At 44.5% G+C, this 23,481-nt stretch overlaps 1 protein-coding gene across 5 annotated transcripts in view; it reads right to left on the bottom strand.

Annotated features, from left to right (window-relative positions):
- Positions 1–23,481, bottom strand: part of PLCE1 (phospholipase C epsilon 1) — a 319,921-nt gene that overhangs the window by 71,443 nt on the left and 224,997 nt on the right. For 3 of the 5 annotated variants that reach the window (XM_075533992.1, XM_075533993.1, XM_075533994.1), the window contains exons 6-11: positions 22,641–22,899; positions 19,314–19,519; positions 12,283–12,961; positions 2,791–2,973; positions 1,468–1,585; positions 315–471 (exon numbers count right to left, since the gene is read on the bottom strand). In XM_075533992.1, the coding sequence (XP_075390107.1) occupies positions 315–471; positions 1,468–1,585; positions 2,791–2,973; positions 12,283–12,961; positions 19,314–19,519; positions 22,641–22,899 (1,602 nt within the window). The remainder of the gene's footprint in view (positions 1–314; positions 472–1,467; positions 1,586–2,790; positions 2,974–12,282; positions 12,962–19,313; positions 19,520–22,640; positions 22,900–23,481) is intronic. The other 2 variants (XM_075533995.1, XM_075533996.1) reach the window with 1 other exon arrangement.

Below are 23,481 nucleotides of genomic sequence, written 5' to 3'. Positions count from 1 at the left end.
GAAAGTCCAGCAGTTCAAATCGAGCCAGCAGCATCGTTTGGAAGAAAGGTCTGGTGATCTCTCCCGAAAGCCACTGATGATTTGAACTGCTGACCTTGCAGTTAGCAGTCCAATATTAACCCACTGCGCCACCAGGGCACCTTGTAGGAGGAAGTAGGAGTATAAAATTGGGAAAAAGTGAGGGCATTTGAATGTTCCCGAAATGTGAATTTAATCATACACTAAGTTTAGAACAGTCTTTCCATTGACAACAACAGAATTCACCCTTGCACATGATGGGAGGGTTTCTCTGTTTTATCATGTTAAGGCCCCACCTGGACGGGCTCTTGTTTGAAGAAGACAGCACAGGGGAGGACACTGGCCTGATGGGAGATGGTGTCCCGGCAGCCACGCTCGGAGGCCCAGCTGTGGTCAAAGAGTGGGCTCTTCTGGATGACAGCGGGTGAGGAGGGCTGCTGATAGCATTTGCCTCTGTGAGGATGAAAGATGGAAGACAGGCAATGACTCATCATCTGGTCCTTCAGTAATCAGGGAACAACCAGAGATGCCTTCAAATATCTACGCGAACCAACCCTTGTAGCCAATTCCAATACAACAGGCCTCAAGATCTCTTGATTAGTGGACTAATCGGGTGGGTTCTCCACCTGGCTATCCAATGAAAAAATACAGAGATTTCTAGGTTGCAGCCATTCAGATTCTGATTCGATTGGTCTGGAGTGTGACCAGGTATATCCAGATACATGAAAAAATGAAAGCCTTAATGAAAATAAACATAGCCAAAGATGCAGCACTTCCGCCAACTTCCACATATACAAGTCAGTGATGTTGACTGCAGGCTTCAAGTTGTGCTACCTTTCTTCCAGTGAGTCTACCGTCACGGTCTTAAACTTCCCATCAGCCTTTGGGGTTGTAATGGTCAATCTGGTCTCTCAAAAGCAGATGTCAATGGACTTTCCTAATAAGATAAACTATGTTTTGCTTCAAGAAGACTTCAAGGAGTAGCTTTGGTTTATAAAGATCAAAGCTCAAAGATTATTCAGTTATCTCTTTTTACAAGCGCTGACATCCAGAGAAAGAGGAGAGTCACTGACCTAACTCATGAAGTCTCTGCAGAGCACACCCCTCTGCAGCAGTAACAAGCTCCACAAGGAGGACCCTCTGCCAAGGGCCCGGGGCTGAAAAACCCACCTCTTGTGCTTCACACCCAGTTCAAGTCAATAAATAGTTTACAACAGGCGGCCTCAACAAGTGCATGGGAAAATTCCGTGATCTTCACATTCCACTTTTCCAGTTTTCTAAAGGCCCCTCGGACACTCAGTAAGATGAATGAGTTTTGTTACAAGTGGCCACAATGCTTAAATTGTAATTTAAAACCAAATGCAGACCCTCCACCCCAAGAGTTAAAAAAAAAGAAAGAAAGAAAAACAAACAAAAACCCTGATCTCAGAAGTGAAAATGCTGCTTTACCGGATTCCTCTTGTTCATTAATCTCTTGAGGGTCAGAACCACTCCGACTTCGACACTCTTTGTTCGGTTTGGCCTTCCGGGCCACCGTCTCATCGTCGGTGGCTTCTCCACTCTCACCCTGAAAACAGAAAGTGCTCCATTTTCATGTCTCTCCATCACTGCCCAAGTTGAGGTCGATCTCAACTTCCGGCCCTACTCACCTTCAACATTACCCTCCCCCGACGGTGACAATAAGAAAGGCCTAAAGAAGTCTGATGATGTGTCTCACGTTATAGTATCTCCCTCGTTCTTCACTATGAGACTGTGGTCCTTAGCAGAGGGAGGCAGAGCCGGGAGGGGCAGGACCTCTGTGTCCAGACAGGATTGTGAACAGGAAAAGCTCAGCTTCATCATTAACAACTTCCCATCAGCAAAGGATGGGACTCTTTCCTTTCCAGGTAACCACGAAGCAAACCCACATCACTTTATTTGGGCTAATGTGGTCATATGCACATTTTAAGTTGTTTTCTCTATATAACAACTGGCCCACTCTCAAACCCATCACTGGGAATGGATTCAGATTCATTAGGATGCTGTATAAAGGTCGCTGAGGGTGTGGCTCATTACAGGAGTAGATGGCCTCATCGTCTCCCGAACAGCAGAGGGTGAGTTGGTGGCGCCGACCTCGGGGTGAGCTGAAGTGTAATTGGGTCCCACTAGTCTTCCTTGCCCACAACAGGGCCCATTCTTCTACCACCTTGAACCATGCCCGTGTCCCTGAGCAGTCAAATTGTTCATGCCTCCATGCTGTCTCTTCTGCCAGGGATGCTACCCCAGTCTTGCTTGCCTCGTGAACTTCGATACATCCTTTAAGATACATCAATCACCTTCCCAGTGAAGTCTCCCCTGCCTGCCTCTTACTCTTTCATTTTCCTTCTTGCTGCTCCCATTTGCTTCGTAGACAGATTCAACCATGACTCTCGCTTAGTCCCGCTGGATTTGCTTCCACGCCTGCACAGCTTGATGGGTCCCTCTTTTGCCTCGACTTGATTCCGTTCCTAGCACTGGGCCCAATGCCAAGGAAATACTTGGTAAGCTCTTACACGTCATTTGTTTCATAACCAGTCTTGTTCTCCAACCCACAAGACCGTGAGGGGCTCATGCAGACTCAGACCACACAAACCCAACCCCCCAAATCCACTGCCATGGATAATTCTCACTCAGAGCAGCCCGCTGGGCAGAATCGAACTCCCCCCAGTGCTTCTACGGCTGTAAATCTTTACAGAAGCAGATCGCCACAGCTCTCGCTGGGGTTTTATGCATAATAAACAAGGAATACTCTACCCTCATGAGAATTTTCTTCTTTTTCTTGGTGGCGCTTAAGCCCAGCGTGTTGTTTCTCTGCATGTTGGGCTTCTCAGTACTCTTGGCTGATGTCCCAGGGCTGGGGTTTCGAGTACTCCATCGTCTGCCTCCAAACAACTCCACAGCATGAGCCAAAGTTGGGCCTTCATAGCGTCCGTCCTCCTACGAAAGAACCACATGGTGAATACATACGGGAGCAGCAAGTCATGGAGAACGAAATACACGCATGGCTTCCAGTAAATCCCCGGAGGTGGGAAAGTACAGGCAGCCACAGAAGAAGAATGATCAGGCCACCCAGTGCCTCTGTTTTCTAACCCTTGGGACTTTTTGTTGGAAAATCCATCAGAGTCCTGTTGTCTTGGTCACATCCCTGCTGACTTCTAATGACATACTTTCATGGGGCCACATTCAATTATGATTAAGAAAACATCTCCGTCCTCATTTCAGAGGTTTTGTTCCAGAACTTCACTGTGAGAGAACTCAGTAAGATTTTGAAAATTAGAGATTTGGAGGAGTTGGTGTGTGTGTGGCCATTCACATAACATCAAGTTCAATTCTTCTGTTCCTGCATCACTGCAGATAGATTTTCGCTTAACTTAGACGGTCTGATTTAAAGTACAGGGATGTGGCATCTGTGAACTTCATCTTGGGGAACATCTTAAAGACTTCCGCTGTCATCCTCTAGCGTGGCTGAAACCCAAGGATCGAAAGCCCGGGGGACTCAGAACACCACACACATCATGACTATGAAAGAGGAAAGCTTATCCAGGGTTACGCAATGGTGAGCTGCTTCTCGCGTGGCACCTCTGCAACGTGCTTTCAGTGAACAGCGGCTGGAATTTACTAAGGAAACAATGGATAAAGACTTCCCCTCATAGACTTGCAAAGTCACTTGGGAAAGCCACAGAGTTGCATGCAAATGAAATCTAATATCAAGGACACGTCATATGTAGAAAACAGGCCTATTTTCCATGCAGTGTTTTAATTAGCAGGACCCCTGGTGGTGTAGTGGTTACTCGGTAGTGCGCTGCTAACTGCAAGTTCAGCAGTTCGAAACCACCAGCCATAAAGTAGAAAGACGGAGCTTGCAACGCCCGTAAAGGGTTAATCTTGGAAACCCAAAGGGACACAGCTCTGCCTAAACATGAAGGGTCACTATGAGTGGACCTTCACTCAACGGCAGTGAGTTTGGATTGGCTTATGGGTCTTAACTCTCTGAAATCTCTAAGGGTTTTTCTCTGTTGCATTTTCAATGAGGTGATTACACATTTGTTACCATCAATATGCAAATAATAAACAGGCTCTCTCTCTCTCTCTCTCTCTCTCTCTCTCTTTGTTAATGTGGGCTTGCTCCTTTATGCTGAAAGCCTTTCTGATTTTAATTGGAATTGGAACTCCCATTTCCTGGACCCTGCTCTGGATCTCAGGATTCTGAGTAACTCGGGTATCTGAGTAACTGGGACACCTTTTGGCAACCGATTGCAGTGGGTAACTGACTTAAGCCTGCCCATGATCTAGTCCCTACTTTAGTTTGCCTATCTCTTGTTTCATCTGATAGAGTCTGGCTGAGCCTACTGTCAGTCAAGGGGACTGCTACTTTTCAGATGACCCAAATAAGCCACTCGGTAGCTCCCTCTCAGGACTAGGAATCTCGGATGCAGTGGCACAGCAAATGAAAGTGGTTGGAGATCGTTCCCCGGGATGCGGGTCTGCTGAACAGAGTCCTTGTTAACAAGACACTGAGATTGACCCCATATCGGAGTAAGCATTTCATGACACAGTGGTAATTAAATCTGAACTCTCTTATTGGATAATGACCATAAAATCTGAAAGAAAAAAAGTAAATTATTTACCTATGGATTTGAACTAACACACGGATCTTGGAAGTTTTAAAAGGTCCGTTACGATGCTACATAGAGTCAACACCATAACCTCCCCTGATTTGGCTCTTCTAAAGTCAGAAAACTCCAACAGAGGCCAATTTTTACTCTTGCTCAAGAGAAACAAACAAACAGACCTATAACAGATTTTATTATTTTACTTTGAGCTTACCGTCTTCTTTCCTCTGGAAGTAAATACGGACTGTAAAGAAATTCCGGATCAAAATTATTCCTGCCAATGGCTTTTCTTTCATCCCAAATTGCTAATCTTTTCTTTCCTGCTCAGGTTTTCTAAATTTGCATTTGGGAAGGGCTGGCTGCAGGTGGGTAGAGGCCAGAGGTTGCCTTGTGACCAGATATCAATTGATATTAGTTAAGCGGAGGACAGGGTTCAGCCAATCTTTTTATGGGTCAATCTTTTAATGGTCAATCTCCTAGCTTCTCTTTATAACGTTCACTCTGACTAGCACATTTCCAGCCACTTGCTCTTCTCTGGAACTGGACATGGCCTCTCCCTGCATGCAAGGAGAATAACCTTATCTTTCAATTTCTTTGAGTTTTGATGACGTCTTCTTTTGTAGAGTACATGCAGCCAAACACAGACCCATCAACAGTTTCCACATGTACAGCTCAGTGACCTTGAAGACGACCTTTGAGTTGGGCAATCCTTCTCACCCTCCTTTTAGGAGTTGCTCCTCCTCGTTAACATGAACTCACTGGCCCCGCATGTCTGTCTAATCTTTCGTGTTGCTGCTATCATGTTGTAGTTCGTAAGAATTTTGATTCTTTTTAACACCCTACATAGAAATGATGTTTAGCGCAAGAAAAGGCCAGATGCTTTTTTCGTAAAGTCATGACCGTCGGTATACTGTGATTAAAATGTATCTGGTATTTTTCTTTTGCTTTAGAGCACTGTAAGATCTAAAGCGCTGCTTTAGAGCACCGTGAAAGACATGCCTTGGATCATAGTGTGTAAAGGCACATTCTCGATTTTAGAAGAGTTCACTGGGAGGTTGAAGTTTGGGAAATTAATTCTCTAAAATATCCATGTACTTTGCCTTTGAAAAATCTTTATATGTGACATTTTGAAGACTGCATTTAAATATAATCCACCAGTCAACAGCCTTTGAAAAATCTTTTTTTTAAAGTTAAGGTAGCCAGAATCAGTGTCTGTTGTTTATAACAACAACAACAAAATGTTCTCTACTCTTCCAAAGATGGGATTTCTGCTTTACACAGAACTTTAAGCTGAAACTCAGATACCCATCCTTCCTCTACACCACATAGCAATATATCTTAAAGCAAAAGCTCAGGCTACCTCTCTCTCCTCTTCATCATGTGGCCCTGCCGACCTCCCTGCCTCTTCTTCTAGTCGCTCCAGCAACACCAGTGGTCCTCAACCTTCCTGATGCCATGACCCTTTCATCAAACAGCTCATGTTGCGGTGACCCTCCAACCCTAAAATTGTTTTCGTTGCTAGCATACTGTCTTGCATTTTCAATCCTAGGTTTCGCTACAGATGTTACGACTTCTTGTCTTTGGTTGTATCTTCCAATGCTACTTCCATCAGCTCAATTTCCGTGTTGTTAGTAGGTGCCATCGAGTCGGTTCAGATTCATAGCAACCCTGTACACTAGAGAGTGAAACATGGTCTGGCCCTGCTCTATTCTCACAATTATGTTTGAGCCCATTGTTGCAGCTCCTGTGTCGATCCATCTCGTTGATCACTGATGGTGGACAGATTTATTGACGGTTCTAGGCAAAGACAGACTTGGAAGAAGTACCTGGTCATCGATTAAAAACAAACAAAAAAGTGAAAACCGTATGAATAGCAGTAGAACACTGTTTGATATCGCGTTGGAGGATGAGTCCCTTACATTGGAAGACCCTCGAAATACAAGTGGGGAAGAGGTACCTCCTCAAAGTAGATTTGATCTTAATGACACAGATGGAGTCGATCTTTCAGAACCTTCATTTTCAGATATAGCATGACTCAAGTGGATGAGAAACAACTATTAATATCCATTAATATTTGGACCATGGAATGTATAAAAGGTGAATCTAGGAAATTTGGAAGTTGTAAGAAAATAAAACGGAATACATACAGATCAATGTCCTATATTATAATGAGCTGAAATAGGACCGGCATTACCATTTTGAATCAGATAATTAGATGGTCTACAATGCCAGGAATCATACATAGAAGGGAAATGGTGTTAACATTCATTGTTAAAGAGTACATGTCAAGATCTCTCTTGAAGTGATAGACTCTATCCACACACCTGTGAGACCAGTTAATAGGACTATTATTGAAATCTGCATACCAACATGAATGCCACAGATAAACAAGCAGAAAAGTCTCATCAACTTCTTCAGTTTGAAATAGACCAAACACGCAATCAAGATGCATCGATAATTACTGGTGATTGGATTGCACAAGTTAGGAACAAAAATGAGAACCAGTAGTTGGAAAATATGGCCTTGGTAATAGAAACAATGCCAGAGAATACATAATAGAATTTTGCAAGATCAACATCTTATTTATGGGAGTAATTTTTTCATGTGAGCACATACCTGAAACCTTCCCAATGAAATATACAGGAGTCAAATCTACGTCTGTGAAAAGAGACAATGGCAAAGCTCAGTACCACAGGTCAAGGCCAGGGGCTGACTGTGGATCAGACCATCCTATATACGTTCAAGCTGAAGCAGAAGCAAATGAATACAAGTCCATGTGAGCATAGCCCACATTAACTTGCAGGCTAATTCGACTCATTAAACACTAATAACCAAAGACCAGATGAGTTGTGGAATGACACAAAGAACATAATAGATGAAGAAACCAGAGGTCAATAAAAAGACAGGAAAGAAAAGACCTTGCTCTTGAACAAGGTAAGTTAAAGCAAAGGGAAGAAATGATGAAGAAAAAGAGCTGAGCAGATGATTTCAGAAGCATCCTATTACAATGAAATGTGCAAACATCTGGAACTAGAAAACCAAAAGAAGGAAAGAGCATGTTGAAAGCATCGAAGAAAAGTTCCAGCCTTGGGTTGCAATATTGAAGGATGCCAGAGGGACAATACTTAACGATGTGAAAAAAATCACAAGACGATGGAAGGAATACAAAGTCAATGTCCTTAAAAAGATTTGGTTGACACACAAGCAACTGTTTCAAGAGGCGTCATATGATCAGTGAAACTGCACTGAGGAAGGAAGGCATGGATGAGAAACAAGTCTCCAGGAATGGATAGAATTCCCAGTGAAATGCCGTCCTGGAAGTGCTCAATAGTCTATGTGGAGTAATTTGGAAGACAGAAAGCTGTTAACGAACAGAAGAGATGTATATTGGTGACAGGATGTGGACATTATCGAACACTATCATTAACATCACATGTAAGTGAAATTTGCCGAAGGCAATTGAACAACATGTGAACAATGACAGAGAATTGCCAGAAATTCAAGCCAGATTCAAAAGAGGGCGGGGCCTGAGGGGTGGCATTGCTGAAGTCAGATGGAGCTTGGCTGAAAACAGAGACTACCAGAAAGACGTTTACCTCTGCTTTAGTGACTATGCAAACACACTTAACTGTGCAGATCATAAAAAAGTATGGGTAACTGAGAAGAAGGTCCAAACCAGAACCTTCACTGGGCTAATGCAGACCTGTACATAGATCAAGAAGCATGGCTTAAAGTCAGGAAACGTAAACGTCAGGATTCTATGAAGGGGCTGTCAAAAGCTTGTGGAAAAATCCCATTATCTTTCAAGGCAGTTTTTCCATGAACTTTCTGGAGACTCTTCCGATCCTCCCAGTGTACTTATTCAACGTGAATGCCAGCAGATCATCCAAGAAGCTGAACCATATGAAGAGGATTACGTCATCAGAACTGGATGAAGTTTCATTAATAGCCTTCGTTACGCAGGTGACACAGTCTTGCTTAGCAAAAGTGAAGAAGATTTAAAGCACTTACTAATGAAAATCAAAGACCATAGTCTTCAGTATGAATTCCACCTCAATAGAAAACGAATATGTACTCTGACAGCCGGACCAGAAAGCAACATCATGAGCAATGTCAAGGATTTCATTTTGCTCTTGGATCCACAATCAATGCCTAGGGAGGCAGCAGTCAAGAAATCAAACGATGCACTGCATCGGGCAATCAGCTGCACAAGGCCTCTAACGTCTTAAAAAGCCAAGATGTCACCGGGAGCAAGAAGCTGTGTATTACCAAGCCACGGTGTTTTCAGTTCTCTGGACGGCATGTGCAAGGTGGGCGATGACTACGAAAGGATGATGTCTTTGAATGATCATGTAGGCAAAGATACTGAGCATATCCCGGAGTGCCAGAAGAACGAGCCATCTTGTCTTGGCAGAAGGATAGCCAGAATATTCCTTGGAGCCAGGATGAGCAAATTTTGTCTCAAGTACTTTGAACATGTTATCATGGGGGACCATCCCTGAAGAAAAACAGCGTATTTGGTAAAGTAGAGGGACATCAAAAAAGCGCTAGGCCCTCAATGATCTGATGTGAGACAGTGGCTGCCACAGCAGCTTCGAATTTAGACAGGTGGTGAGGCTGGTGTAGGACCGGGCAGCGTTCACTCCTGGTGAACATAGCCCTGCGGTGAGTCGAGACCAACATGATGACAACTAGCAACAGCACTGACGTAGTTGTGTTTGAAAGGAACTCTGGTACATTCATCTCATGAAAGATTTATATGTTGGAAAGATCATTTTTATATCAACCTTTCACAAATTGGGGATTAATAAACAACTCCTATAGAGCTATTGATAGACGTTTGGAAGAACACAAAAGGCTCTTCACGAATTTCTTTAAGTTGAAGAAAACTTAAAGAGGTTTCCTTTGGACTGCCAGATTTCTTAGAGCCTTTAAGAAGCCAACTCATCTTAGAAACCACCCAGAAGGGTATTTCGTGCGCTTGTTGGACCCTTGTTCCCGGAGCCCCACATGAGTGTCTTTTCGATGTTCCTGGGCTGTGGGGTGAGAAAAGGATCCGTTCATTGGCCTTTTGAGATTCCATCTCAAGGCAAGTTTCCTAAGTAAATGGCAGTTTTTGGTGTGTGGATGAGCATCACTTAGACTTTGAGAAGGAGTGGGGTGCGTCGTGGGCTCCTCTACCAGGTGCGGGTGGTAAACTGCTGCAGCTGTGTCTGCAGCTGGGCAGGACTTTGTCTGTGGTATTAGTTAAAAAGCCGTGCTCCCCGCCCCCCACGCCACCAAGATAGAAAAGAAAGGACAGCGACACTGAAGATCTTGCTACGACACATTTGATGAGGACATCGCAACGTTCATCTGGTGGTGGCGTTTACAACTGACTGTGATCAGTGTCCTTCCCACTTCATAAGCACCCCAGTACCTCTTTTCATGTCCCCACCAGTATGGCCCTGTCCACCAGGAAGTGTGAAGAGATCTGCTAAGGTAGAGTCAATGAGCAGCTCATTCCCTTTAAGCAGATGACTATGAGAATCTACCCTCTAAGGGTGCCCGGCTATTGAGAACTATTTAGGAAAGACCTATTTGGGGAAAGGTTTCTTTTAACCTTAGGAACTCTATAATTAGGCAGAAATACACAATATGTTCAATGACTCCCCAATAATCACTCTGGATGTTACTTGATGAATCAGGATTTCTATTTCCAAAGAGAAGGTTCTCAATGTATCAGCTAGTCATGAATGGATAATGAAAGCATTCAGTTGATCATGCATCCCTGTGGAAACCTTGATTAAGTCCAAATGTTTTTAAGAATGGTCTTCTTCAAGAGGACCTGATGCAAGGGGCTTAAGTGGAGAGCAAATGCTTTGAGAATGATTGGGGCAGGGAATGTATGGATGTGCTTTATACAATTGATGTATGTTTATGTATGGATTGGGATAAGAGCTGTATGAGTCCCTAATAAAATGTAAAAAAAGAAAAAAGGAGAAAAAAACGATTAGGGCAAAGACTGTACAGATGTGCTTTATACAATTGATGTATGTATATGTATGAACTGTGATAAGAATTGTATGAGCCCCAATAAATTGTTAAAAAAAGAAAAAAAAAGAAAAAAAGAAGTAAAAAAAAAGAATGGTCTTCTTCATGTACATATGTAAATATATTTATATAGGATGGTGGGGAAATAGATCTACGTGCATATAGTTATAGGTTTAGTATTAAGGCAGCAGATGAACATTGGACCTCCACTCAAGTACTTACTCAATACAAGAACACATTGTTTTATTAAATTGGCATTCCATGATGCACACGTTGCCGACATGATTGCTGAAGACAAATGTGTGCATAAGCAAATGTGGTGAAGAAAGCTGATGGTACCCGGCTATCAAAAGATATAGCGTTTTGGGTCTTAAAGGCTTGCAGATAAACAAGCGGCCATCGGGCTCAGAAGCATCAAAACCCACATGGAAGGAGCACAACAGCCTGTGTGACCATGAGGTGTCGAAAGGATCAGTTATCAGGCATCAAAGAACACAAAATCATATCAGTGGGTGCCCACCTTCCTGATATGATCACTGAAGACAAACGTGTGCATAAATCATATCATTGTGTATGAGGGTGAGTGCAGAGTGGAGACTCAAAGCCCATCGGTAGGCAATTGGACACCCCTTACTTAAGGGTTGTGGGGAGGAGATGAGCCAGCCAGGGTGCAGGGTAGCAACGATGAAGCACATAACTTTCCTCTAGTTCTTAAATGCTTCCTCCCCCCACTATCATGATCCCAATTCTATCTTACAAATCTGGCTAGACCAGAGGATGTACATTGGTACAGATAGCAACTGGAAACACAGGGAATCCAGGAGAGATGACCCCTTCAGGACCAATGGTAAGAGTGGTGATGCCTGGAGGGTGGAGGGAATGTGGGGTGGAAAGGGAGAACTGATTACAAGAATCTAAGTATAACCTCCTCCCTGGGGGACAGACAATAGAGAAGAGGGTGAGGGGAGATGTCAGACAGTGTAAGATATGGCAAAATATAATAATTTATGAATTATGAAGGGTTCATGAGGGAGGAGGGAGGGGAGAGGGAGGGGAAAATGAGGAACTGATATTAAGGGCTCAAGTAGAAGAGAAATGTTTTGAGAATGATGATGGCAACAAATGTACAAATGTGCTTGACACAATGGAGGTATGTATGGGTTGTGATAAGAACTGTATGAGCCCCAATAAAATGTTTCTAAAAAAAAAAAAAGAATGTCCTTCTTTCCAGGGGTGAATACAAGCCTGGCCAGAATCGCTATGAACCTACACAGTAAGGGGAGCACCCGCTAAGAGCAGGCACTTGTCTTAGCACCTTATAGACAGTCACTCATTTAACCTCGATATCCACTTTCAGAAAAGGTATCATGAAATATATAATAGAAACACACATGTAAAACAATGATACACATGAACTATAACATGTTTGTCTATTGGACAGCCGAGGACACGGAGGCTCTGAGAAGTTCAATAAAGGCTGCCCAAGGCAAACCAGGTCACACAGTAGCCGAGCTGGGAGCGGGAACCCGGGCAGTCTGCTAGCAGAGGGGCTACCCTGGGGCGTTGTGCTCCTGAAGGCCAGGTGACACTGCCCCCTTACCTGATAGAGGCTGACGTACTGTTTCCGCAGCCAGTGCTGTCTCTGGTCAGGGAACTTCCTCATCTTCCTCACGGCTTGAGTGAGCGCCAGCAAGCCGCTGAAGAGCATTTTGGCCGTGTGCTTTGGCGCCACAAAGTGCAGTAGCCGATTGTCCGTGGTCTGAAGCCCATAGAGCAGCGTGACGCCAGTCTCGGAGAGACACATGCTACCCAGCTTGTTCTGAACGCACACAGTGTGTATGTCAATGCCCGGGTGTCCCATGTACACAGCCTTCGTGGAAAACAAGTCCAGGAGCCCCTCCGTCAGCCCGCTCATGCCAGCATTGCCCAGCAACGGGAATTTGCCCGGGTCGGCCATGTTACTGAGCACACCGAGCTTGGCTTTAGCGCTGGCTGGGGAGGCGGTGCTGGGCTTGATCCAGGTCAAGGTGCTATTGTCAGGTTGAAGCTGGAGGAAGCAGCGGGCAGACAGGTGAGAGTCCTGGTCATAGTGGATGACCGTGGCTCCCTGCAGCAGGAACTGGTGAACATCCGCGCGGATGGACAGCACGTACCACGGGATGAGCTCCGTGCCATGGTCAAAGGCGTTGGCCGGCGGCTCTTCTGTTCTGTGTGGGTCCCAGTCTTTGGACTGCTCAAAGATGTCACTCTCCGAGTCCAACAAGTCTCCAATTATACACCTAATGCAAAGAGACATAAATGCGATCTGTTCCATAGGCAGAAGGGAGAAAAACAAAGCCAAACAAAAAAGCCTGCCATTGAAATTGGGAGTTCATTTTTTAATTATTATTCTGAAATCAGATCCACATACTGAAAACCAAAACCAACTAATTTCCAGAGTTCATTCCAACTCACAGAAGTATGGGACTTCCAAGATTGCCCGTCTTTACGGGAGCAGACAGTCTGTCTCCTCTTTTGCCCTTGGAGTGGCTGGTGGGCTTAAACCACAAACCTTGCACCCAGAAGCCCAAGGCTTAACTCATAGCACCACCAGGGCTTCTTCAAATGTGCAGAGGAAATAGAAAACACTAAAGTTTCAAAGTAATTACGATTTTCTTATTGTGATAACATATGTATGACAAAGTTGCCCGTCCGGCTGTTCTTTGAGTACAATTCAGTGACTTTCATCTCATTCACTGTGTTGTCTGGAGGAGACCTGGAGGCTTGGTGCGGTATGCATGGGGCTGCTGAACACAAGGTCAGCAGTTTGAAGCCACAAGCTGCTCCTCAGGAGAAAGATGAGGTTTTTTACTCCTATAAAGAGCTTCAGTCTCAGAAACTCACAGGGACAGTTTTACCCTGCCCTATAATGTCACTATGAGCTGGAATAACTCAATGGCAGTGAGTAAGTTGGAGCAGCACGGCAGAGACATTTTTATAAAGGTCTTCTCAATTCTAACTCTGTATAAATGATCATGTGTTCACCACAGGCTTAAGGGAAGGAAAGATTAGACCAGATAGGGTATATTTGTAGCAGCCGTACAACCTTCATTAATTTTAGTTTGCCTCTTGCTTCAGGGCCTTTGCATACATTTACATATAGTATGTTACATACATTTTTGCACATCATCCAACAACCTGTGAACAACTTTGAGGCACCCTGGTGGGGTACTGGGTGTGTGTTGGGCTGCTAGCCGTCAGGCCAGCGGTTCAGAACAACCAGCTGCTCCGAGAGAGGAAACGCCACGCAGTCTGGAAACCACAGGGGCAGCTGTACTCTGCCCTGCTGGACTGCTAATGAGTCTGAATCAAATTGATGGCAGTAAGCTTTGATGTTTTATTCTTCTTTTACCTACAGTACAACTGAGGTTCAGAAAGGAGAAGTAACTCACTCAGGTCACCCTACCCAGAAGAGGCCTGGCCAATGTGAGATTATTGGATTATTGGGTTGTGATCTTCATCACCAGCTTCAAGTGATGAGACAACTAGCCCTCTAAGGGCTGTCGTCACTAAGAACCTGGTTAGGAAAGACTCCGTGTGCTGGAGAAAGTTTCTTTACAATTAGCCAGGAATACACAGTAAGTTCAAGCATTCTCCAAGAATCAATAGGCTGGTGTTAAAATAGGTGAAAGCAAGATTTAATAAGCTGGCTCTAAAAGCACCTCTATTAAAAAAATTTTTTAAGTACCTCTATTAATAAGAAAAAAATGTTCAGTTCAAAGACACTCATTGGGACATAGGGTCAAAGTCCTAGAGAAGTCAGAGCAATTCAACTTGACTTTGGCAGTGTGTGTGTGTGTGTGTGTGTTGGAAAATTCACCAAGTTCTCTTCCCTGTGTTAGGATGACTAAGGCCAGGAGGACCTTGCAGGGAGACAAGAAAGAGAAAGGGAGTCTCCTTATACCATTTAATTTTGGTCTGAGCTTCAGCAAGTCTTTTCCAGTGCAGAACTGCAGGTGTTTTAAAGCGTTTCTGGAAAGCAAACTGGCAAGTCTTTTCTGGAGCCTGTGTCCGATGGAGACGGGGAGAGAAGGGCAGTCTCTGTCTTGGCGTCAGCTTCTATGTTATGGCGCAAAAAGAATTTATGTCAGATGTAACAATTCTGTTCAAAAGCATTAATCCAGGAACTACATCTAAAATAAAATGGACAATTGCTTATAATGAAATAAGCTCCTTTCAAGCAGGAAAATAGTATTTTTTGTCTCACAGAAGATAGAATTAATTTGATGCATGTACAGGCCTGCTTTTCTCAGAAAGCAAATTTCTGTGGCATTTTAACAAATGGCAAGTAAAGAACTTTAAGCGTTATTAGAAGTCCTGGTGGCATTGCAGGTTAGGCATTGGGTTGCTAACTGCAAGGCCAGTGGTTCAAACCCACTAGCTACTACTCATGAAGAAGATGAAGCTTTATCTACACCAGATAAATCTATCAGTTCTGGAATCCCTACACAGGATCTCTATGATTGGAGTCAAATCAATCGCTCTTTTTTTTAAAGCTATTTAGGAATCAAATGTCAACCAGACATCAGAAGTGTGGTTTACCTGTGAACTAAAAAGGCGCCCTGGTGGTGTAGTGGGCTATGTGTTGGGCTGCTAACCAAAAGGTCAGCAGATCGAAACCATCAGCGGCTCTAAAGGAGCAAGATGAGGCTTTCGACTCCTGTAAAGATGTACAGCCTCACAATCTCACAAGGCCCGGCCTATCCTGTCCTGTAGGGAAGCTAGGCGTCAGAATCCAGGGGGCCAGGGCTTGGAAACAGTGAGACAGAGGAAGCGAAGTAGCTGTATGCTTTCCTCTATCAAAGGCCGGTCATATGCTTTAAGGAACGAACCCCGGAGTGAAAAGGGACAGGCGCTTTTTCATCTTAGCTTCGTAGAGGTTCTGCAGAAGCCACAAATGAGACAAACCAGTACTTTTCTATTACAACGAATCCCCTGAGAACCGGAATTCAACAGGAATCTCTTGTTCTTCCGAATCGCACACGTGCTCCCCAGACAGGGTGCAGTCCGACCACTTCCCTGTCACTCATTCTAGTGGAGACGATTACCTTTCCTTCCCTGTCAAGGAGCCCTGCTGGCATACTGCCTACACACTGGACTGTAATCCGCAGTGTCGGCAGTTCCAAACCACCAGTGGCTCCATGGGAGGAAGATGGGGCTCTTTACTCCCATTTCCAGTCTTGGAAACTCATGGGGGCAGTTCTACCCTGTCCTATCGGGTCACTGTGAGTTAATATTGACCTGGTGGCAGTGGGTTTGGATTTTTCTTCTCTGTCATGTTTCCACCCTGTCCAGGTTTCAGCTGACACAAATTCTATTGTATTTCCCAAGGGACATCTGCTGAGGGAACTGGCCGCCCTAGCTATGTACTTTCTTTATTAACAGTTCACTACTTCTTATAGCTTTAACATGATTCCTTGGATACGAATCATCAAGGTAAGTAAGTGTAAACCCGATCCTTTTAGATAAAAGAAAATCGATGTCTTTAAGAAGGTCTTGCAGCAGTTGTTCCTTGTCTGCAACACCTAGTAAGATGCTTCTGGTGAATTCTTGCTTTGCAGCAACCTAGCACCTTCCTCAGCTACTGTAGCTGGTTATGCAGCCAGAGTGGCCGAGAGGTTTGAGAAGAATTGGAAGGGCAGACTTCAGGTCAGGTGAAGCAGAGGTCCACAGGGGTGTCCCTTCTTTCTTCGCTGTGGTGCAGAGGGCCAGTGGTTGACACACGAGCAAGGGCTGGAGGCCTAGTGTTGGTAGTCTTTTTTGTTTTTGCAGCTCTGTCCACAAAGCAGTTTCTCCCTTTACCACACACAAACCATGCTAACGTGGGGCTCTGGGTCAGGAACGGAACAGCAAGTACCAGAAACAATGCTTGCAGCTCTGGTTGCAGGGAATTCTATCAAGCATTTCTGTCCCCACTTTGTGTTCCAAGGGTCCCTGAAGAGCAGCAATTACTGGGGAAAGGGAATTCTTACTCTTACATAGGTACATCGTGTCTGCCGTTTCATTGTGAGGGTCTCAAGGTGGCTTCCCAGGTTCTGTGTGTCTATTCTCTCCTTTCTCTCAGTGCTCGCGGCTGTGGGAGAAGCACCAGGCGGTGGCACGAACCCGCCAGCTGTTCTGTCTACTCGTACAGTGACAGTCTCTGAAACCCAACGAGCAGTTCTACTCTGTCCTATAGGGTCCCTGTGAGTGACAGTTGATTCTTTCCTCTAGTTCCTAAATGCTTCCCCCGCACCCGCCACTATCATGATCCCAATTTTACTTTGCAAGTCTGGTTAGACCAGAGGATGTACACTGGTACAGACAGCAACTGAAAACACAGGGAATCCAGGGCAGGTGATCCTTTCAGGACCAGGGTGAGAGTGGCGATACTGGGAGGGTACAGGGAGAGTTGGTTGGAAAGGGAGAACCGATTACAAGGATCTACATATAACCTCTGACCTGGGGAACAGACAACAAAGAAGTGGGTGAAGGGAGACACCAGACAGTGCAAGATATGACAAAATAATAATTTATAAATTGTCAAGGGTTCATAAGGGAGTGGGGAGCAGAGAGGGAAGGGAAACAATGAAGAGCTGATGCCAGGGGCTTGGGTGGAGAGTGGATGTTTTGAGAATGATCAGGGCAATGAATGTACAGATGTGCTTTCCACAATTGATGTATGTATGGATTGTGATAAGAGTTGTATGAGCCCCTAATAAAACGAGTAAAAAATAAAAAAGAATGCTTACAAAGGGGTCTGGGACAGAGGCACCTATAGCGAAGACAGATGACAAGTGGTTAGGAACAGGACAAGGAAACAAGCTGAAAATTGTGAGTGAAAATATCATGAGAGGTGATGTGATCGTGCAAGGAATTTAACCCTTGAAGGGACCGGAGGCAAGGAGAGGGTGACAACGGAAGGCTTGAAGTCTCCGTCTCTGAGCCTCAGAGGGAGTATTCCATAAAACACATGGACACACAGCTCCCAGTGAACATTCATGTAAAAAAGAAACTATAAAAACGATCTATTTAGGCATTATCTAAACATGATATTTGAATATCATATGATATTCAATATGACACCCAAGTTAGCTGTGATTCTAAAATAATGTACATGTCCTTTATAGCAGGATTTAAGGAAGGCTTTTGGCCAGATCTCAATCTGAGGGAAAGGCGCACTTCTCCCCATTTCCTCTTTGATTTTTCCTACAAGTATCATGAAACTTGTAATGAATTATGTACATTACTCCTTCCTTTGGCCACTGAGAAGCGAAGAACAACATTTACACAGAACGGTGTGGAATACCTTTTCGTATGCTTTGTTTTTCAATATCCTTATTTTCCTTAGTATCTTATAGTATCCATATTTACTCTTTTTAAAACATATTTATTCTTATAAGCTGCTAGGAAATCCATTTCGGAAGGGGAAACGTATGCAAGCTGATACCTTCTTAATATAGACTGACAGATTGAGACAGATAGGCGAAGGACTTAAATGGTCCTGATAGACTTCTTGCATAAACATGTGCTTATTTGTAGATGGTCCTTCCCTCTATAAATCAACAACAAACCAACAGCACAACAACCCAAACCAGTTGCCGTCAGGGTGACGCTGGTCCGTGGCAACCCCAAGGCTGAGTATAGAACTGCGTTCCTCAGGGCTCTCCATGGCTGGCTTTTCAGTACATTGACTGACTACAGAGTTTTCTTCCAAGGCCCTCAGGGTGGACTTGAACCCCCAACAACTGAGCACTTCACTGTGTGTGCCACCCAGACACTCCTCTCCCTCTCTAGAGTGCCTCTAATGTTAACAACAGTCAAAACTAAACAAACAAACAAAAAAACCAACCCCAAACTCACTGCCATTGAGTTGATTCTGACTCACAGTGACCCTATAGGACAGAGTCGAATTGCCCCCTGTTGGTTTCCGAGACTGTAACTGTTTATGGGAGTAGAAAGCCTGGTCTAACTGCTGACCTTGCAGTTAACAGTCTAACCCCACCACCCAGTGCTACTTGAACCTATGAAACAAATGAAAAATAGTAGTTCTAATCTTGAGATTTTAATTTTAAAATGTATTAGAAATAGAAGATTAGTTTTCCTTTTTGAGGCAGTACAGAAGACAAGAAGTTAGACTACGGGCAATAGTCTTAGAACACAGCAACCAAATCAGAAAGTCAAATTGTCATAGAGAAATACTGGGGTCTGGACACAGAGAGCATGGTTTAACAATACTGCTGTTAGGTGCTCTTGTTGCCTCCAGATCATAGAGCCCCCATACTCAATGGATGGGATCAGACTATAGCATTTTCACAGGCTGATTTTTTTTTTTCAGAAGTCGAGAGTCAGGCCTGTCCTCCTACTCTGGCTTGGTCTGGAGTCCCTGCTGACAGCTGTTCTTTATCTTAGCCACATGCAAGCCTGCACTGGCAGATGGCTGGTGGCTGAGGATGAGGTGTTGGATGGAATTGAACCCACGGCTCCCTGTGGAAGGGGAGAATTCCACCGCTGAATCCATTACGTCTTCGAGTGCAGCCAAGCCCAAATAGGACAAAGACGAACCAACAAGGGAGACAGTCCGCCCTCTCTTTTTCAAAATGCCAAACTTACTGCCACCGAGTTTTATCCTTCAAGGAGTTTTTCCTCGAGCTGCTGCCTTCACCGAGGCTGCCCTCGTCCTCCGTCTCCAGGCTGCGGCTGCAGCTCCTGATGATCTGGAAGATGCTGTTGACGGTCGACTCCTTCTCGGGATTCTTTAAGCCATTTTGCCCCACTCGTTGTAAGAAGTTGTCCTGTCCGCTGTAATCGGCGACAAACTGCAAAGAGACGGAGAATTTGCTGGTACAATTAGGGTACTAATGCCTGGACATCCTGCTCGGCCAGGGAGGCGACACCATCATCCTCACAAGGAATAGCATCTGTGCACATTTTCCTGGAAGCAAAGAACCCCCAGGAAGAACTTCCTTTGTTTTCATTTCACTACACGGACGCTCAAAATTCACTCTTGTTCCTACTAAGACAACATTAGCTCTACGAGGAGCCAATATTCTGCTTTGAATTTAAAGTATAAAAAGCAATATGATTCCAAGGTTCCCTGGGGAGCAGAGTAGCCACTTTACGGAGGGAAGGCAAGGTTATGTTATCCTTGTGGTGAGAACTGAGCAGGAAAACAGCCTGATAAAACAATCTGATTCTATGGAACCAGATGAAGCTACTAGAACCCAAGGAAAACACGGAGGAAACGGGACATCTTGGTTTAGTTCTTATATATTTCATGGTAATGCAGAGGTTTCTGGGTGATTTTTTTAAAATTAAAAGATCATTGTATTGGGGGCTTTTACAACTCTTTTTTAAAAAATATTTTATTAGGGGCTCATACAACTCTCATCACAATCCATACATATACATACATCAATTGTATAAAGCACATCTGTACATTTTTTGCCCTAATAATTTTCTTTTTTTTTCCTTTTCTTTTCTTACATTTTATTAGGGGCTCATACAACTCTTATCACAATCCATCCATATACATACATCAATTGTATAAAGCACATCCGCACCTTCCCTGCCCCAATCATTCTCAAAGCATTTGCTCTCCACTTAAACCCTTTGCATCGGGTCCTCTTTCCCCCCCCTCCCTCCCCGGGCTTTTACAGCTCTTATAACAATCCATAAATGAATTGTATCAGGCATATTTGTACCTATGTTGCCTTCATTCTTTTCTAGACATTTACTGTCTGTTGAGCCCTTGGTAATAGCTCCCTCCCTCCACCCTCATGACCCCTTGATAAATTGTAAATTATTATTATTTTTATAGCTTATACTGACCGCTGTCTCCCTCCCCCATGGTTTCTTTTGTTCGTCCCCCTGGAGGGAGGGGTGTGGTTATGTGTTGATCATTGTGATTGGTTACACTCCTCTCCCCACCTTCCCTCTACTCTTCTGGTATTGTCAGTCCCATTACTGTTACTGGATTCCCTGTGTTGTGAGCTCCTATTTCTTATCTGTACCTGCGCACATGCTCCAGTTAACCTGCAGTGGAAGGCAGGACTGGGGTCATGATAGTGGGGGGTGAGGAAGCCTCCAGGAACCAGAGGAATATTGTGTATTTCATCGGTGCTTACTGGACTTTGGTTGACTCATTCCTCAACTGTGATCCCTCTGCGAGGTGAAGTCCCATTGTCTACAGATGGGCTTTGGGTCTCTTTTCCGTCCGTACCCCTTGTTCTCAACAATATGGTTTTTTGTTTGTTTGTTATGGGTCTTCTGATTCGTGTTACCTGGTCCTGATCACACCTTGTGGTCACACAGGCTGGTGTGTTTCTTCCATGTAAGCTTGTTGCTTCTTTGCTGGATGGCCGCTTGTTTACCTTCAAGTCTTTAAGACCCCAGATGCTATATATTTTGATAGCCGGGCACCATCTGCTTTCTTCACCACATTTGCTTATGCTCCCATTTGTCTTCAGGGATTGTGACCAGAGGGTGAGTATCACAGAATGCCAATTTGTTAAAACCAAGCATTCTTGCATTGAGGGAGGGTATGAGCAGAGGCCCGAAGTCCGTCCACTCCCTCAGCGTATTGCCATATAAATATATGTACATAGGCCAATGCCTGTATTTTTATGGATTAATGTATTTACATATGCACACACCTATGTTTATACTTCTATCCTTGGCTTTGCTTCCTAGATCGCTCTTCTGCTTCCTTGTACCTTCCTTCTGCCCCGCTGTCATGATGAGTCCTCTCCACCAGAGGTTCCTGAGCAGCAGCTGAGCCAAAAGATCATGGTGTTTCCTCGCCCTAAGATGTGAGAAACCCGAAGGAGGCAGAGCGTGGGAGCTTCATGCATTTGCCGCCAGTTCTTGCTCTTTGATCCCAGTGCACAAACCAGAGAGACGTGACCTGTGCCTCCCAGGGCTCTCAACCCTCCCTGGCACGCAGGCTCCATTTTTGTTCTAGGTGACTTCTCCATCCCACTGCGAAGGTAGGTGTGTGTGTGTGTGTGTGTGTGTGTGTGTGTGTGTGTGTGTGTAGGAGAAAGGCTGGTAGTGGGTGTTGTCATCTTGGTGAAAGTGATCACATTTGAGACTTCCAGGTCTGGGTACCTCAAAAATTATCCACAAGTTTCTCCCCACTTTAGAGTCTCCTTTCCTTTTAAACACCGTATAGGGACATTTCTTTATCTTTGCCATCCAGTTCCTGAACACCCATTCTCCCCAGTGCTCCATGCCCTGAGCCACACCATTCGCTTCTCCATGGGAGCCGGGACAAAGAAGGAACCAGCTTGAGCCAGTGGGAGAGCGTCGTGACCAGGGGTCTGGAGAGCGTGTTTAATACAGAAGCAGCATCCCCCCAACGTCCTCCCACGAAAGACAAAGCAGCATAGCCTCCTCCTTTTCTTTATTCCATTACTTAAGACTCTTGCCCATGAGGACCCACTCTCACTTAACGTCCTTCACCCCCTGCACTGAGACATTCTGTCTGCTAAGAGAGAAGAAAAACCCATCAACTTTTAAAGAAGAAACCAGAAAACAGCAGTGTACCCTTTTCTATGTGTACTTTCCCAAGGTCCCAGTAAAAAAAGCCGAATGGTCTTAAGTCGACCACAGTACTAGTTGTTCTTCTAGAACAATGGTTCTCAACCTTCCTAATGCCACGGCCCCAACCACGAAATTATTTTTGTTGCTACTTCATAACTATAATTTTGCTACTGTGATGAATTGGGCGACCCCTGTGTAAGGGTCATTCAACCCCCAAAGGGGTCAAGACCCACAAGTTGAAAACCACTGTTCTAGAACATTCCAGGACCTAGTGGCTATCAAATAGCAAACAACAAAGAATAATTCTGTGCTTTAGCAAGTCATTTCTTCTCACAGGAGTGGTAAGACTGGCACCAACGATGACCCTGACCTTAGGATAATTGTGAAAGGCCTCACCTCTAAAGTTTCTTCTTGGGAATTGTATCTTGGGCAAAGCTTCATGAGGCCAGAAGTCCCGTCAAGGACCTCGCAGAGCTCCTTCAGGAAAACCCCACAGAACGGAACCACCTTGCAGCCGGGGATGTGCAGCGCCCGGGTCACCACCTTCCTGTACTCGCAGGAGGATTCGTGCTGAGCCATCGCGTCCTTCAGGCTCCTCATGGTCTCAATGTCGGACTGGTCCATAAACTGCCACATTTTCAGAACTTTTCGGGACCTGTTACAAGGAAGCGATTTTGAAAAACATTGTGGTGAATGCATATGTAACCAAACACCTGCCATTTCAACAATCTTCTCCTGTAACAATATTAATGATTAATATTAAACAGGGCAGGTCAAAACAAATACATGCAGGTGAGATAAGCTAATTATTAAAAAAATTATTCAAAGTAAGTTGGACCTGAAAACCCAATTCAACCTACGCCTCTCTCAGGATCATCTTATAGTGATGTTGCATTCACTGAACTCCCTAACACGTGGCTGGTGGCAGCCGGTCTTCAAGGGGGCCTCCGGCCATGCCTGCTGCTGGCATTCATGCCTGGTGCAGTGCCCACCTAACATGAATCAGTGCAGGTGCTGTGCGACCAAGACATTATGGCAGGAGTGATATAAAAAGGATCACAGCATCCATTTGGTTTTTTTTTTCTCTCTCTTTTAAAACATTTCAACAGTATTATTGACATATATAATTCATCCATTATACAATTCAGTGGTCTGAGTATATATTTAAAAAGCATTTTCCCATTTTTTTACTCATTATTATTAGCTCCCCAATTCTCCCCAGTAATATCTTCTCACA

The sequence above is a fragment of the Tenrec ecaudatus genome, chromosome 16, assembly GCF_050624435.1.
Source record: "Tenrec ecaudatus isolate mTenEca1 chromosome 16, mTenEca1.hap1, whole genome shotgun sequence".
Classification (NCBI taxonomy): domain Eukaryota; kingdom Metazoa; phylum Chordata; class Mammalia; order Afrosoricida; family Tenrecidae; genus Tenrec; species Tenrec ecaudatus.
This window is presented reverse-complemented; position numbering and strand designations above follow the sequence as displayed.